Below are 17,500 nucleotides of genomic sequence, written 5' to 3'. Positions count from 1 at the left end.
GTGTGTGTGTGTGTGTGTGTGTGGTAAGTCTGTACTGCAGGTATGTGTTTGAGTACATCTATAGCCTTTATAACCTTAGTAAATCTGACTCTTTTTTTTACGTTTGACTTGGGAGGAGGGGGACACTTGACACGTGTGGTCTCCCTAGGGCACCACACTGTTAAGTCGGGCCAGCTGTGTACAGTAATGTCTCACTTTGCCACTAGGGGGCAGTAATGTATCATATTACCTCAGGGGAAAAGCAGTGGTGGAGGAAATATGATGTGTGTGTTTTTGACTGTGAGAAAGAGACTGATACCTTCAACGAGTATCGTTAGATGAATCAGCTCATGGTAACAGTTTGATGAAGGAATCACATAATCAAAACAACGATAAGGTGTGAAACCTGCAGCAACAAAAGAAGAATGTCCAAAGATGTTCTAGATGTCTAGCGGGTTACAGCACACTAATCATTTATTTGGCCTGAGATAAAACGCTTGATTGGTTGATGCGACTGGAAGCTGCCAGTAGATGTATGTGTGTCCAAACATTTATCCTCAAAACCTTTACAAACTTTTTTTATCTTACAAACACTGGAATTAATTATCTCTTTATAAAATGAGTTACAACTCTATCGTTATAAAGATATTAAAGAGTATATAAATATAGTCTAAAATCAAACTGTTATACAATAACAAAAAAGAAGACTTGGATTTTAATGATTCCAAAAATGTATGGCAGCTATCATATAATATATAGCTACTCTTATTTCCCAGTGACTTCATCATTTATTTAATAATAGTGTATCATAATCTTTTAACGTGCCTTCCTGTGCAGAGTGTGCGAACTGTGTAAGGCTTAAGCGAACCGTGATTTACATAGCACTTGAGCGGTGCCCCCTGGTGGCCATGTGAGTTAGGGCAGCGGTGCGCTGGCCTTTAACTCACTGTAACAGTAGATGGGATTCCGCAGTGAAAACACATTGAGGCCAGAGCGAGGTCACCTTAAACGCTCAGGTAGATTTAAACCTCAAGCACCAGAACACAAAGAGGTCCCATGGGACACTGTGTGTGTGCGTGTGTGTGTGTGAGATTGTGTACGTATGAAAATGTGTGTGTGTGTATGTGTGTGTGTGTGCATGTGTGTGTGTGTGATTTTGAATGTATGAACGTGTGTGTGAACTGCTGTGCACCTCAACCCCCCCCCCTCCCAAGGCTCCGGTGTCCCCCCCACCTCCAGGCCTGCTTTGTCTGATCCTCTCATCCATCACCTCCACACGCTGCACATCTGCCAGATGGATGCTTCCATGCTTCAAAGGCCGCCGCCCTGCCCTCCGCTGGCCCCGCCCCCGCTGGCCACGCCCCCGCTGGCCCCGCCCCAGGTCCCCGTCCTGGTCAAGCGAGGTGAGACCCCCCCCCCCCCCCCCCCCGCGCCCCTCTCCCTCTGTTCGCTGGCTTCCATTAAACGCTGGCGTTCGCCTGGTTGACCCGGGACAAGCGGCCCCGCCCGCTCTGTGGTGTCAGAGGCCGGGCGCTGCTTTTGATTTGTAAAACAAAATGTCTGGTGGGAGTAAATAGGAGAGGGTCGGCCATGTGCATCGCGTGTTCCGCCACGAGTCTCCACATCTGGAGCCGCTCCTCTGAGGGAGAGAGAACGCACCGGTCAGACCTCTTTCATCACGCTCCCCCCGTAGCGCACCATTAATGAATTACCCCGCACGGATCGCCGACCGCTGTTCAACCTGTTCCCTCGCGCCCTGACCTGCCCCGACGTGCCCCGACGTGCCCCGACACCAGACCCAGACCCCCGGACGGCTCGGGTTCCATCGGGAGTCTGACATCACAGGGGGGCGCGGTGCGGAGGTCTGACCTGGCCGGTGCTCCATCAAACCGGATCGGCGATCACAGGAGACAGTTGGGGGGGGGAGAACCCTGAAGAGCAGCAGGCCTTGTAAACATCTCAAGAACATCCTACAGCACACAACCCATGGCAGGTGAGGGAGCCCAGCGCGGACGTGCATCACGTTGCCACAAACGTTTCGGGTGCTAGGGAGCAGTGTAGGCTCATCCATCCGCGTGAATGTTTGTCACTTGAGGGAGACGGACTCTCCCTCCGCGTCGGGCCATCGTTGGTCGTCGTGGGGCTGCAGTGCGTGCTGGGAACCTCCTCTGGGTCAGGGGGCTGAGAGGGGCTGAACTCTGGGTTCAGGTCGTTGCACTATCAGCGATGCAGGTCGTTTGTCTTTATTAGGGATTACATGACACTCAAACACGGCGGTAAACGATGCGGGAGAGGGGTGGTTTTAGGGCTGAATAATGAAGGAATAGAGTTGAGTGCATACTTAATGTAAGTGTTATAGATTTAACTACATGTTGAGTCATGGCATTAGTGTGTTGTTGGCAACTTAAGATATGACTGCTATGCAGGACATAAAACAGACGACACTAGCTCCAGCAGCAGGAGGGGCTTGTGAGTTCAGGAAGGAAACCTGAGTGGGTTGGGAGGCTCTCTGACTTCATCATCTTATATTCTTTCCTGTCACTCTCTGCTGGGGAATTCTCACCTCTCTTTGAAACATTGATGATGTACCACTATAATGGTATACTGATGATATACTGGTAGAATGGGGATATTACCAGTATAATGGTACACTGATGATGTCATAATTGTTTATATATGTTCAGAGAATTCATGTTCATGCTGCACAGAGCCATATGTGCTCCTGCAGACAGAGCTGATCTTCCTAAAGATGTGGATGTGGTTTACAGTCTCTCTTTAAGCACGTCCCTTCTTCCCTAAGTGGCTCTCCGTTCAAAGGAATCGATAAGCGATATGTCAAGAACAGAAATGAGCAGTAACTCTCATCGACCGGGCGTCTCCCCCCCTCGTCTTTTGTTCATTCCCTTTGAAGCTGATCCCGACATTAAATGGTCATTGCGTTCCGATCCGCCTAGAAACCATCAACAAGGCAAACACAAGCCCAGCTCTAGGCTCCGCTGGCTCCCCTTCAAACTCCTGCGTTAAACTCCATCCGACCGTCTTAATGAAACAATTTGCGAGGCGTGAGCTCGCTGAGATGGCCTCAAATTGACTTCATTCGTCTCCTCAGTTTTTTCCGAGCCGGTCCCCGAACCGTTCTGCTCTTCTCCCGAAACGCGACCTGTGCTGAGAAGAACAGAGCCATCACATGTGCTCCACTTCCTGTTGACAATCAGCAGATCCAAGGTCCCGCACCGCCTGAGCAACATCAAGTCGTCTGGCCGCGGGCCAGACCACACTGGCACGGCCCCCCACTCCTCCTCTGTGTTCCCGCTACAGCCGTCCCCGGAGACCTCCTCTCCCTCGGACCACATTCCCCTAACGAGGGTGTTTTCTGTGGTTGAGGTCTTGTGAGAACGTTTTAGAATCAATACGGAGCCGTAGTTAACGTCTGCTTTTAGCACCGCTCCAGAGATGTGGGGGGCTTTCCTCGCTAGAGTCAAACAAGCTGATTCATCATGTATACCAAATATATATATATATCATAGATATATATATCATATATATGTCTCTTTGCTCTACTGAACTATATGATGAAGGGGTCATTATTGCTTCTCTCTCAAACTCACACACTCACTCACTCACTGTGAGCGTGTCTATGTTCCCCGGGTCCTATGTTCCCCTCTTTGTATGAGACTGGGGAACATAGGACCCTTTTTTTAAAAAAAAGGATCCTATGTTCCCCCCTTTTCCCAGAAAAGTGTCCTATGTTCCCCGCAACAGTGGGGAGCATAGGACCCTTTTTCAGAAAAAGGATCCTATGCTCCCCGGTATGTATTGCTACAGGGGAACATAGGACCCTTTTTGGGAAAAACGGGCAACATAAGACCCGGGAACATAGGGACGACCCACTCACTCACTCACTCATGTCAGTATCGTTCCCTCTCCCTCTCTCTCTCTCTCTCTCTCTCTCTCTCTCTCTCTCTCTCTCTCTCTCTCTCTCTCTCACTCTCGATTCAGCAGTGTAGAGCAGGTTTTAATGTACTTCTATTTGGAAATAAACTTCTGTGTGAGTTTGTTTACTCTCCAAAACAGGTTTTAGATTTCTTATCTCAGATCTGATGGCAGACAAGCTCTAATCTGGAGTACCAGAGAGTTTATCTTCCTTGAATGTTTGTTTCGACCAATCATGTTGCTTGAAGCGGGGATCTTTAAGCGTGTAATTGTTGAACATGAACTCTGCCAGCAGTAGTTAACCGCCAAAAATGTGGATATTATGTAAAGGTTTCAAATCATTGTTGTCTGCAGACTGGCCGCCGTAGAACTTATTAAAATCCCCTTCGGAAAACTGCGTCTTCTTGCGCAAATCAGTATATATTCTGTAGAATATCTCCGTCATGAAACATGAAACAAGACAAAACTCTTGTTTCATTGCCCAGAGTCTGTCCCAGGCTCTGTGCCCCCCCGCCCCCCAGAAGTTCTGCTCTATAACAAAGTAGGATGGCTGGATCCAAGATAAGAGTCATAATAACTAGAGGTATTTAGTTGAGGTATTCAAGTCTGCCTGGCTCCTTCACATCCTGTTCACAAGCCAATCAGAGATCATTACCTGCCTCCCCCTCCTGCTGTTCCAAACAGTTATTATTATTTTACCGTGTCTGTGTGTGTGTGTGTGTGTGTGTGTGTGTGTGTGTCTGTGTGTTTGTGTGTGTGTGTATGTGAGTATGCGTGCGTGCGTGTGTGTGTGTGAGTGTGTGTGTGTGTGTGTGCGTGCGAGCGCGTACGTGCCTGCCTCTCTATAAGTTGATCACTATCAGAAACACCTTCTCCACTAACGCTCCACAGAAGGAGGAAGCCGATTCAAGAGGAGGAAGACGAGGGCTGGGGTTTAACGGCTGTGCTCCATCCCACGCCTGGCTCTGAGCAGACTCAGCTCTGATGACACGGTGTTTTGAGGTCTGCGAACAAGAAGAGGTTTTCCTTGGAACCCCGTTGTTAAATAGCGGCGGAGGCAAAGCCTGCAAACAAGACAAGCTCCTCCAGATGAAATCCGCTGTGGAGACCAGAGCGTGGTCACATTCCCCCACATGTGTTTTCCCTCCGCATGACTGGACGTCTTGGCTCAGACCCCACCGCGCACCGCATGGTGCTCTGGTCCTCTGCTTAAAGCTGTCCCTACGTTTACACGTTAGAAACCCCGCTGACTACAAAGCAAAACACCGGCAATACGTCATCGTTCGACTTCAGATTCCTGCAACAGAAAAACAATATCAACGGGGATGAATTCATCCGTCAGTGTTTCCAATGAATCAAGCAGTGTGTACAGCTTATACAGCATGTATACAGCATATATACAGCATGTATATATTCAGTATAATCAAACATCTTGACTTGAAGGCAACCCAGGCGAGATGCTGCTGCTGGTGCCAACATCGCTCAGTAGACGGCGGTCCGAAGCACAGAGCAGAACGGCACCGAGCCAGCAGCAGCCAGCGTTTGATTCATCTCTGTTTAACCAGCCACTGATTGACTCGTCACAAGATCCTTCACAGTATTAAACAAAACACTGTGGGTCATTTGTCTGCCTGTGTCGAAGCGGGCCTGATGCTGGTTCCCTTGGAGGAGGGAGTGTATACGTTTGGCCATCGCAGTCCTCTCCAGATCACAACAGATGGCGGGTCTTGAGGGCCGTGTAAACATTCATGGGTGTTAACGCACTGTCTTCAGGGGGCTAAGGGAGACGGATTGTGGGTCGGACTCCAGCATGATGAATATGAGTGGAAACTCAAAGCGAAACCTTACATTTTTGGGTACTGATGGCCTGGTTTGAGTTATCAGTCTATTTTCATCTGATGACCATTAAAGGTGATGATATTTGGCTGAATTAGTACCAGAAGGTTATGCTGTCCATCCCTTTTATATCTACTGGTCTGAACCACGAATCAACAACGGCTAACTTAGCAAGAACCCCACTTTGCGTCAGTAACGATATACAATAGTTACTTTTATACGCTATTGAACATAGCCAATGTTAGCGTTAAGGGCTGATCACCTACTAGCCTAGAAAATGATTAGACCGGTGACTATTTTGGTAAGGTTTTAGGGTGTGGTTTCTGTTTCAAAGGTCTGGTTTTAGGGTTAGCGTTTAGATTTTTGGTCATGTTTCCGGGTTTGGTTTTAGACGACAAGAACCCCAAACCCTAAAACCATATTATCATTACAGGGTTAGACAACAGGAACAAACCAACCCTGAAACATAACCTTATAACCAGAACCAAACCCTAAAAGCTAACCCTATGACCATATTATCCATATAGGGTTCCTAAAGACAGAGCAGGACAAGAAGAACACTTTGTGATCGGATCCCTAAACTCCTCCGTCTTGTCATGTCGCTGTGCGGTACGTAGCAGATAGTATTCTAGGTTTGGCCCAGATAACGGCCTGCAGTCAGCAGTCCACTCAACTCCACCCTGCCCGAGGCAGCCGGGGGTCAGCCTCGTAAACCAATCAGGCAGTCAGGTGATCGAGACGCAGTGATGACAGGAGAGGGCCGCGTTCCAGGGGCCGCATGTGACCCACAGGTGGTCCTGGTGTGAGGAGGGGGGGGGGGGGGGGGGGGGGTGTCATGTTGAAGAATAAATGCATTGTCCCGTCCACTTTATCATCTCAGGAATAGTATGACGTGGTTCTTAGTTTAGTTGACATCCTTGAGCATACACACACGCATGCATACACACACACAGACACACACACATACATATACACACACACACTTTCTCCCTCTCTCCCTTTCTCTCGCACACACTTTCTCCCTCTCTCTCACACACACACACAGACATGCACACAGTTTTTCCCTCTCTTTCAAACACTCACACACACACACACACACACACACACACACACACACACACACACACACACACACACACACACACACACACACACACACAAACACACACACACACACACACACACACACACACACACACACACACACACACACACACACACACACACGCACACACATGCACACACACACACACACACACACACACACACACGCATAGTTAATTTGTTCCCCAGGATGTTCCCACCACATCAAACCAAACATCCATTGTAAAGGGTTTGATGGGTTGTTCTCTACCACATGCTGGTGTTTAGCTCATAGCATTGGTGGTGCATCACCCGTCGATCCTGTGTTTACTCCTAATTAACAATGTCTGTCTTGTCGGGGTTCAACATTTGATGGGTTAGCAGCTGCAGCCGAGTTGAGACTTGGGCCCAATCCCATTTCTACCCCTTACGCCTTCCCCTTACCCCTCCCCCTTGTTTTAAAGGGGTAAGGGTAAGGGGTAAGGGGAAGGGGTAAACGCCTTCCCCTTACCCCTTCCCCTTACGCCTTCCACTTACTCCTTCCCCTTCCCCCTTCCCCTTACCCCTTCAAAACAAGGGGGAGGGGTAAGGGGAAGGGGTAAGGGGTAGAAGTGGGATTGGGCCATAATCCATTAGTTGAGCACGGATTCATTCTGGGGATTTTCGCATTTACATTTAGTGTTTTAGCAGACACTAAATCCACTAACAAGTGCGTCTGGGAACCATCGAAGCATACATCCACAATTGGAGCATCTCCAAAAAGACGTTAAACTCGGTTAAGCTCTGCATAGCCTAGTTTAAATTCAGAAAGGCTAGTCATTTCTGAATTAGTTAGTGGAAACAGTTCCACAACAATAGCACAGCTGGAACAAAGCCTGTTCTTCAGACCAGAGCTAATCACCAATCAGCGGCGTTGTGAGCTTTGGCTCGTGAGCGCTGGTCCTCAGACGTTTCCTGAGGAAGGGATGGATTCTGCTGCATGGGGGCTGGGTCGTGCCACGGTCCACCATCGGTGTTCTACGCATGAGGAAAGACTGAAGGGTTTCCACACGGCGGAGGCAGTGCCAGCTCATTAGTGGAGCTCGGGTAGGGAGGGACGGAGGGATCGAGGCATGGAGGAAGGACGGAGGTATGGAGGGACGGAGGGGGGTTGAAGGGATGGAGAGGGGATGGAGGGGGATGGAGGGGGATGGAGGGGGGACGGCATGTGAGCCGCTGCAGAACCAGAGACCACCCTACAGGTTAGAGTCAGGGACAAAGGCATACGGTGTATACCCTACCGCCATGGTTCTCAAACGGGGGTCCACGTACCCCTGGGGGTACTGTTTGAGTACTGCAGGGGTTACTCAAAGGGGGGTAGTTAAAGCTAACTATAGATTATAAATCTCCCTGAGCAACTTTAAAATCGGAAATTAAAAAAATAGAAAATTCGAGAAAATGGAAGTGGTTGAGACGTCACCCTTTTAATGTTCATGTTAAGACTTCCGAATAGAATGCACATATATCATTTATGTTTCATGATTTTATTTATTTGTACGCTAAAATTGTTTTGTGGGGTACTCAGCTGAAAAAAATATCTCAGAGGGTGTACACTAGTAGCAAAAGTTTGAGAACCATTGCCCTACCGTTTGGATACTGTAGAGTGGTATGATGTAAAATGTGTAGAACATTTTAAGAAGTGTAGAACAACCTACACTGTGGTTTGGTTTGTTATGAAACGCAGCCCGGTATGGCGTGGTTTGGTTTTGTAATGATTTTCTCGCCACAGAGATCACCTCTCATGCAGCACCATCTGAGGTCGTACCGGGCAAAACCAGTTCACGAAAAAGCCCTCTCTTTAGCTCCACCCTCGATGTGATATTTAATGTGAACAAACCCAACACACCTTTCCCATCCGCCTGCTAGTGTGAAGAATCGCTGGCAGAGGTCCACCCCTGATGAGGAGATAGCACCGAACGACTCACTGAGGAACTGTGTTCCCGTCTGAACCCTCCCTCCCGGGTCTGGCTGATCTGCTAAGGATCTGTTCTCTGGAAGCCTGGGAACAGAATGTAGAGCAAGGAACGGACAGGAAGTAAAGGAGAGGCTTAGCTCAGAAGGTAGATTGGGCTGGTTGTTAACATGGTTGCCCCTTGTCTCGAGGTGTCCCTAAGCAAGACTTCTCACCTTGAGGCTGTCGCCGTGCATGGTTGACTCCGCAGTCTGTGTGTGAATTTGTGTATGAACTGTTGTGAGTCGCTTTAGATAAAAGCATCCAATAAATACCCTAAATCCAAATATTCATGTGAAATCATAGCTGATCTATCAAAAGACAGCATATCAATCTACCCCACTGTGTTCCATCCGTCTTCTGTATTTTTATTGAAGAGGAATTTCTTGTTGAATATATTCTCCTATATAGCAACCGCTCTCGGCCACGATCTTGTCAGTGCATCAGTACTTCACACCTTGACTTCATTATGTCTTTCTGATCTGGGAACGTAACTCCAGGTTGTTTCCACTCGTCCTTAGAAGGCTGCACCGAGGGGCTGGTAGGTCGTTTCACTGGGTGAGCCGGTCGTGACGGCACATGCTCGCTGCAAAACGGTTCAATCGGTTCCGTCAGGTATTTACTTCACAGATCCCTTCACAGAAACTTTGCTGATGCTGAACTGCTGGAAGGGTTTGGATTCTACACTGTAATCAGATCATTACATTACACATCATTTTAAAGGATAGGAGAGAAACTAAGCAGTACCGCGGTCAAAGGTTTTGGCAGTAGTCCCATCTGCTGCTGGTTACTGCTAACTTCAGTTTCAAATCAGTGCTCCCATAATGTTCCCAGAATTTGTCCTGGCATATTAAAGAACGCCTTGTTAACTAGGGGAGAATTTGAGTGTGTGTGTGTGTGTGTGTGTGTGTGTGTGTGTGTGTGTGTGTGTGTGTGTGTGTGTGTGTCTGTGTGTGTGTGTTTGTGTGTGTGTGTGTCAGACACACTCAAATTCTCGCCTTGTTAACTAGGGGAGAAATTGAGCCTGTGGCTCAATTTGTCAGATATTGTTCCGTATCACGGCTTCCAGTCCTGAACAGGCCCCTGGTGCCTTGCTCAGGGGCAGGGCTGCGTCTGTTGGCGGAACTCAGTCCTCATAAAGACAACTGGTGATGGCTTTTACAGGGATCACCGACCATGAAAATGCTACGAGTCGGTCCCAGGGTCAAAACATTGACTGTCCACAGGGGACATAGATGGACCGTTTATACCGCAGGTAGTTTGAAGACAAACATTTGTGTTTTACCCCCAGTGATGAAACCTACAGCTTGACCAGCCATGTTGGGTGGGCCTGGTTTCTAGCTAGCTCCTCATGTAGCAAAGAGCCACGATAAGATTTCCATATGTTGTTGAGCCACTATTCATCAGAAAGACCTGAACACAAATTTATGTGATTTGAAATTGAAATTTCTTACAATGTTCCCTATATTAGTATCAATATTTTATAATGTCATGATATCATAAGACAGGGCATTAGGCTTTATGGCTCGGATTGCCGCTATATATGTTATTTACTACACGTGTGTAATATTACACATAATCTGTAACATCACACTCGAATGAAATGATGGAATATGAAGTGATACGATAGGACATGATTAATGATGTGGTTTGATGTGACAGGCTACAATAGTCCTGATGGATTCAGGTCTAAATGGAAACAGACATTCCCTTTACAGCCTTTCTGCAGAGCCACATAGAAGTCTCTCACCACGAGCCCTGAGACGCTCCACACATGGACGTCCGCGCTGGACTGCGAGCTGCTCAGAACTCAGAGTGCGTTGAGCGCTTCTCTCAGAGCAGAGCAAAGGCCCGTCATTATTAATTACCCTGCTGATCTGATCAACTCTGGTTTCCTGAGCGGAGGAAGCGCTGCTTTGCATTGGATTAAGGAGCAGGCAGCTGGCCAGCCTAGACGCTGAACTGCTGTTTGAGGAGGAGGCCTTCTCCCTCTCTGTCCCCCTCTAACCAACTTGTCCGTCCCTCTGTCCCCTTCTAACCACCTCGTCTGTTTCTCTGTCTAAGCAGCGTCAGGGCTTCCCCCCCCCCCTCCCCTCCACACCCATGCGGTCAAACGGATTCCTCCAGACCGACTCATGTGTTTGGCTGGGGAGTTCTCCCACTTCAGCCTCACCCTCCCTGTGGCCTGTGATCAGACACAGGGAACACCACCACCTCCTCCACCTCCACCACCACCTCCTCCACCACCACCACCACCTTCCCTCTACCATCTCCTCCACCACCACCACCACCTTCTCCTCTACCATCTCCTCCTCCACCACCACCTACTCCACTTCCACCACCACCTCCATCCTCTCCACCTCCTCCTTCACCTCCACCTCCTCCATCACCACCACCACCCCCTCCTCCAGCACCTCCTCCTCCAGCGCCACCTCTTCCCCCCTTCACCACCTCCTTTTCTTCCACCACCTCTTTCTCCTCCACCTTCTCCTCCGCCTCCTCCATCACCTGCACTATGCCCTCCTTCTCCTCCTCCTCCACCACCTCCTCCAGCCCCTCCATCTCCTCCTTCTCCTCCTCCTCCACCACCTCCTCCAGCCCCTCCATCTCCTCCTTCTCCTCCTCCTCCACCACCTCCTCCAGCCCCTCCATCTCCTCCTCCTCTTCCTCTTCCTCCTCCACCAGTCAGCTCTCCTCTGGCAGGTTGTAAATTACGAGTCAATGGGGAGAATCGGGTTACAGGCGCATACGTCTCAACTGTTAATATCTGGCTTTTGTCTGCATGTTGTCACATATAGGAAGGGGTGGGGGGGGGTTAGGCGTGGGACCAGCGCTGCCAAGTCGGGTTGTCTGATTGGTTCTCTGGCAGTCCATGCTACAAAAACACACGTCGACCGGAGGGGCATTCGGATTAGCGTCGACCAAATGATGTATATGATGTCTGCCTGGTACAACGTTATGGACTACCTGGAGGTCCAATGATGAAGTCCATACTGTAAAGGAGGACTGTGGTGGCTAACGTATTATTCACTCTGAGCTAACCGGCCTGCTAGCAGTGTTCAGCTGCAGTGGTTAGCCTTAGTATTTGTGCGATTTGCCAGAACAGTGACTCCTGCGGCCTTCTTCTAAATACTTAGAGGTCAGAGCAGAACCATTATCCAGTTCATGTCACATGGGAATGACTGACTATCTTTCATTCTGCTTACAGTGTAAAGAATTCTGCATCACAGGGCTGGGGCTGAGGTAAGAACGGGACACTCTCGGTCGACAGTGGTGAGGTTCTGGGGAATCTGCAGCTGTAAAGCTATTCTTATGGTTGAGGAAGTGTTTGTGGATGTTGTGTTGTAATGTTTGTTGTAATGTTTGTGGTTGTTTGCTGTTGTCATGTTTGTGATTGTTTGAGATGGTTTGTGGTTGTTATCATGTTTGTGGTTGTTCTTGTTGTGTTTGTTTGTTGTTTTGTGTCTTTAGGTTAGAGTGTAGTGTAGCTGGTCCTCAGTGTAGTAAATAGTGGTCGAATATCTGACACATGGCTCTTTACAAAGTAAGAGCCCTCCCCTTCCAGACAGCAGGCTCTACAAAGTATGAGCTCTCCCCTTCCAGACAGCAGCTCTTTACAAAGTAAGAGCGCTCCCCTTCCAGACAGCAGCTCTTTACAAAGTAAGAGCGCTCCCCTTCCAGACAGCAGCTTTTTACAAAGTAAGAGCGTTCCCCTCCCAGCTCCTTTCTAATCCCTTCTGTCCCGGGGGGTCGTGGCTGTTTGGGGGGGATTCCACACACTGCCACAGGTTGTGTGGCCACATTAAACTCTGCAGATCATTGCACACACACACACACACACACACACGTACACACGTAAACACACGCCAACACGTAGACGCACACGCACGCACTCACACATACACACACACACGTCTCTAGGTGCTACTGAGAGTTCAGCAGACAAACCTAAGCCTGTGGTCCAATAGGAACTGCCTTTGCTTTCTACAGAGGATGTAGTTGATCATGTAATGACTCCCATTAATGATAGAAGTTTATAATTATTGGTTGAAACATGTTTCCCAACATTTTCCCAAACCGATGTAAACACTCACTTCTATACTTCAATAACGACATAAGGAAGAAGCGTATTGCTAACTGATATTTCTATGTCGGTGGTATCGAATGTCTTTCCTGGTTATTCTGTGTAAGAAATAATCAGTCAAAGACAGGGCAAATTTTTGATTTGCCCTGTCTTTGAACACCGCGACAGGATGAACCATCCATCAATGTCATCGGCTGGGTCAAATCGGGCGGCAGGTGCCTGGAGGTGAAAGTTTGTATCAGTACACAGACATGGATAGACTGGGGCAGACAGTGCATGTTGAGGGGGAAAATACCCAGGGCCTGTTGTAATAAACGACCCTTCATGGATTTCTGTCGTCGTATTTATCAACCAAATGATTTCGCCCCTTCTTGTTTGTTCACCTCCCTATAGTGCTGCTATAGTAGGACTCTGTTACACACATGCAGACACACACACTCACACACACACGCAGGCACACACACACACACACGTAAACTCACAAACACAAACATGCATAAACTCACATACACACACACACACACACTCATTCACTAAACACTTACATACGTACACTCAGACATGCACACACAAACACACACACACACACACACACACACACACACACACACACACACACACACACACACACACACACACACACACACAAACTCACTCAAACATCGACATACATGCTCACACTCACAGTCAGACTCCCACAAGCACAGACACATTGACTTACACACACACACAAACACACACACACACACACACACACACACACACACACACAAACACACACACACACACACACACACACACACACACACACACACACACACAGACAGACACACACACACACACACACACACACACACACACACACACACACACACACACACACACACACACACACACACACACACACACACACACACACACACACACACACACACACACACACACACACACACACACACACACACACACGTCTGGGCAGTGTGTGTGATCTCTGATCGAGGAGAGCTACACTTCCCTGAGAGAGTGTGTGTTCCCAGCTGTTGACTGCTGGGTGCACCTGTGAGAACCCCCCCCCTCCCCCCCTTCATCATACTATAAATCAAAAAGCCGTGTGGGAGGTGCAGTCCCTCCCCAGGGGAGGGGTGTGAACAAAAGCATTCTGCGGGTAACCCGAGCGCGATCAGTCGGTTCCCTGAGACACGTTCGGGACGACCGCAAAGCTTGAATTGTCTGGTCAGCATGGCTGGAGATGGAAGAAGACAAAGGATTACAATGTAGATCTCCCTTATTAAGTAGGATCGATTTCAACTTATATATTGGGCTGTGTGCTACGACATCAGGAAAGTAACCATCATGCTTGATAATGTTAAACATAAACACACCTGTTAATAGAGAGCAGGTTATGGAATACACGATCAACATGTCCGACCAGTACCGGTCAGAACCGCCAGCCGCACTTAGCTTCTGACCCGGTCAAGAGACCCAAATGCTCCGGTCTGGGCTGGGTTGTCACTGAGGCGTTGCCCCGGTGATGTACAAGGCCGTACCATGTCCCTGTGCAGGGGCTCCCCTGGTTTGTGTGCCCTGGAATATGACGCGTACTGTACCGGTCTCTGACCCGGGGTCCGGCACTAACACAGTTTCAGGGCCCAATAAAACCCCCTCAGAAAGTCCCATTTGTGGTGAGCCCTTAAAGACAAGCAGCTGGACGGGAGAAACGAAACATATTGCTGCTGAACGTACACAGCCGCAGTAACGACAGGCCGAGAGCTACACAAGGAGGGGGGGGGGAAGTAATAGCCAAGAGCAATTGTTCACAGGTCATCCAAATGTCAGTGTATTAACTGTTTTTCCATCTCAGATAAACCATCTCCAGAAACCTTGAGTTGAGCAACACGATGGCAAAGGCAGCGTGGCTCCACGCACAATAAGTCCAGACGCTGATAAATCGCTGGCTCGCGGGTCTGGCTGGAACCGCTCAGGTGTTTCCCGCGGCGAGAGAGAGAGCGCATGACTTCGCGTTTAGCAACAGCCTTGCTGATCGTTACCATGGCACCGCCGCTGGTTGGCTTGGCGACGGCTGCTACAGCATGAAACACAAGGCAACCGAGACGGAGGGAAGAATGTCGGTGCCAGGCTTTTCTAAACTTGTGTGTCTGTGTTTCATCTGGAGAAAAGATTGAAATAAAGGCCAGTAACAGCAGGAACTCATGTTGTCAAGCTGCCTCAATCCACATCTCTCCTATGTTCTATTCTTGATGGGTGTTGGTGTGATTTTAGACTTAACAGCTCGAGAAATAACAGAAATAGCTGCCAGTAAAATAATAATAATAGTAGTAGTAGAAATGGTACTTAACTGTAGCTAGACAATAAGCACGACATTCACGACATTGTTTGGAATTATTGGTCAGCGTTTTTCCGAGCAAGACCGATGTCCGGTGAGCGTGCGGTCGTCGATGGGAAACACATTTCCCACGTGGCGCGTATTTACGCACGTCGACGCACCACCGAGTCATAAACACGCAGAGCATGTTGGGTTTAGACCATACGGCTCTGCGGCATCGGGGCGATGCTTTGTGTGGTCCGGCTAATAAGGCTGGCCGCCTTCACTCTGAAATATGGCTTTCTGTTGGTCGTGGTACTCTTTATGTTAAAACACTTTTTGAAATTGTATTGATTTGATTTGTGTGTGTGTGTGTGTGTGTGTGTGTGTGTGTGTGTGTGTGTGTGTGTGTGTGTGTGTGTGTGTGTGTGTGTGTGTGTGTGTGTGTGTGTGTGTGTGTGTGTGTGTGTGTGTGTGTGTGTGTGTGTGTGTGTGTGTGTGTGTGTGTGTGTGTGGATTCATTTGCGGTGAATCAAACCAGCTGGTTCTCCTGAAGGGGAGCCAGGGAAACGGCCTCGCGTCGTCTGACCATTAAACCACTGGAACCATTAGACCTTGCCTCCTAACTGAACCAGCAGAAGAATATCCTTATTAACCTTCTCCGTCTAAGCGCCAGGTCGCATGGGATGTGGAGTTACTTCTCTGATGGTTTTCCTCAATTATCCATCCAGTATATTCGCAGCTTTTAGAAGAGCCATGGCAAGTTCCCCGCCATGTATCCACCACCATATGAGCCCTGATTTTAGCCTAATTTAGCCCTAATGAGCCCATTGCCCCTATAAAAACATTCAGGCCCCATGGCTCCGTACAGCGAACCAAGGGACTCACCACTTATTGATGTTGCCGTGAGGTTAATCAAATAACAATATGTGCAATTAAGCTCGAAACGAAAGCAATTTAGGGAGAATTTCGGCTTAAGTGAGCCCTGATTACAACATGCAACTGCAAAGATTCTAATGAGGATAAAATCATCTCATTACGTGGAAGGATTACAGCCTAGACGGTTCTGGACGTGTGATGACTGACTGCACTCATCCGACCTGTAGCATAACTCACATCAAGGGGTTTCCTGTTTGGATGTGTGCTCACTAAAGGAGGGAGCTCATAAATTAGGGATGCATATTGGCTCCGCGAGAGGACGACGAGTCTCTTTCCAGGCAGTTCTCTCAGAGCGAGAAGGCGATTCCTCCCGGACTGGTGGAGGACTGGAGGACTTAAACCGAACCCATCCTGGACCCGGGGCGCTGCAGGGGGTCCGAACAGCAGCAGCACTCAAGACCGGACCAGCGGCTCACAGAGGAACGATATTATTGGCGCGTTTAGTGGTCGTTCGTTATTTGGTTGTTATTATTCTTTTGCGTTTGTTATCTCAGCCGTGCGTCACGACGCATGGACGGAGAGGTTACATCAAAGTTTATCGCATAAAAAAGGAGAGAGAAGAAAAGTGATTTACAGTCAGAGGGAAGGACATGGGTCAATGTACCGGTGTGAGGGCGATTCTGCTCCACGCCAGCTGGGTCTGGATCCTTGGGGGCTTTGGAGCGACCAGCTTGACTCGTGGACTGGACACGTCTGGGTAAGAGGATGCTGGACGAGGGGGACCTTAAACATGAGTGTGCGTTCCGCTGGTTCAACTCAATGATTAATGCGGTGCACACAATCAAGGCATCTTAATAAACCTATTACCATTCCTAAAATTTCTGTTGGAAATGAATTACCGTTAAAGCAGGGAAGATATTGCGAGAATACCATATATATTGATAATCTACTTATTAGGCTAGATTGTTAACGCATGCCTTTTTTTGCATTTAAGATTCCGAATATATGTAGGGTTCATAATAATTGTTTTCTATACATCTTGATGGAGGTTTGCTTGTCGTAATGATCCATGACATTAAATAACGGAGCGACTTCTCCAGAACTGAACCGGATTAAAGTAGATATGTTTCATCAATGCCTCCTCACACTCACTCGTAATAACACAAACGCACATTCATTTGATCGATATTTTCCCTAATATGGAATAAAATGGAAAAAGATTTCAGTTACTGGAGTGAACCCTGGAAATAAGTTAATATCTGTCAAGAGGAAGAGTTGAGATGAACCAGCCATTTGTCAAATACACGAAATGCCAAATTGTAATGAATATGAATAGACACAACTTAATGTTCTGAGTGGATGATTGCAAAACATCTCAAGGGTTAGAAAGGTG

General features: G+C 48.3%; 1 protein-coding gene across 1 annotated transcript in view; it reads left to right on the top strand.

Annotated features, from left to right (window-relative positions):
* Positions 1-16,405: 16,405 nt before the first annotated feature.
* The window catches only part of LOC115558945 (collagen and calcium-binding EGF domain-containing protein 1), a 33,083-nt gene continuing 31,988 nt past the window's right edge, over positions 16,406-17,500 (top strand). Inside the window, exon 1 of the mRNA XM_030377494.1 lies at positions 16,406-16,864. Within this exon, the coding sequence (XP_030233354.1) occupies positions 16,758-16,864 (107 nt within the window). The 5' untranslated portion in view covers positions 16,406-16,757. The remainder of the gene's footprint in view (positions 16,865-17,500) is intronic.

This window comes from Gadus morhua, chromosome 14 (assembly GCF_902167405.1).
Source record: "Gadus morhua chromosome 14, gadMor3.0, whole genome shotgun sequence".
In the NCBI taxonomy this organism is placed as follows: Eukaryota; Metazoa; Chordata; class Actinopteri; order Gadiformes; family Gadidae; genus Gadus; species Gadus morhua.
Note: the sequence above shows the minus strand (reverse complement) of the source record. Positions and strands in the feature narration are given on the sequence as shown.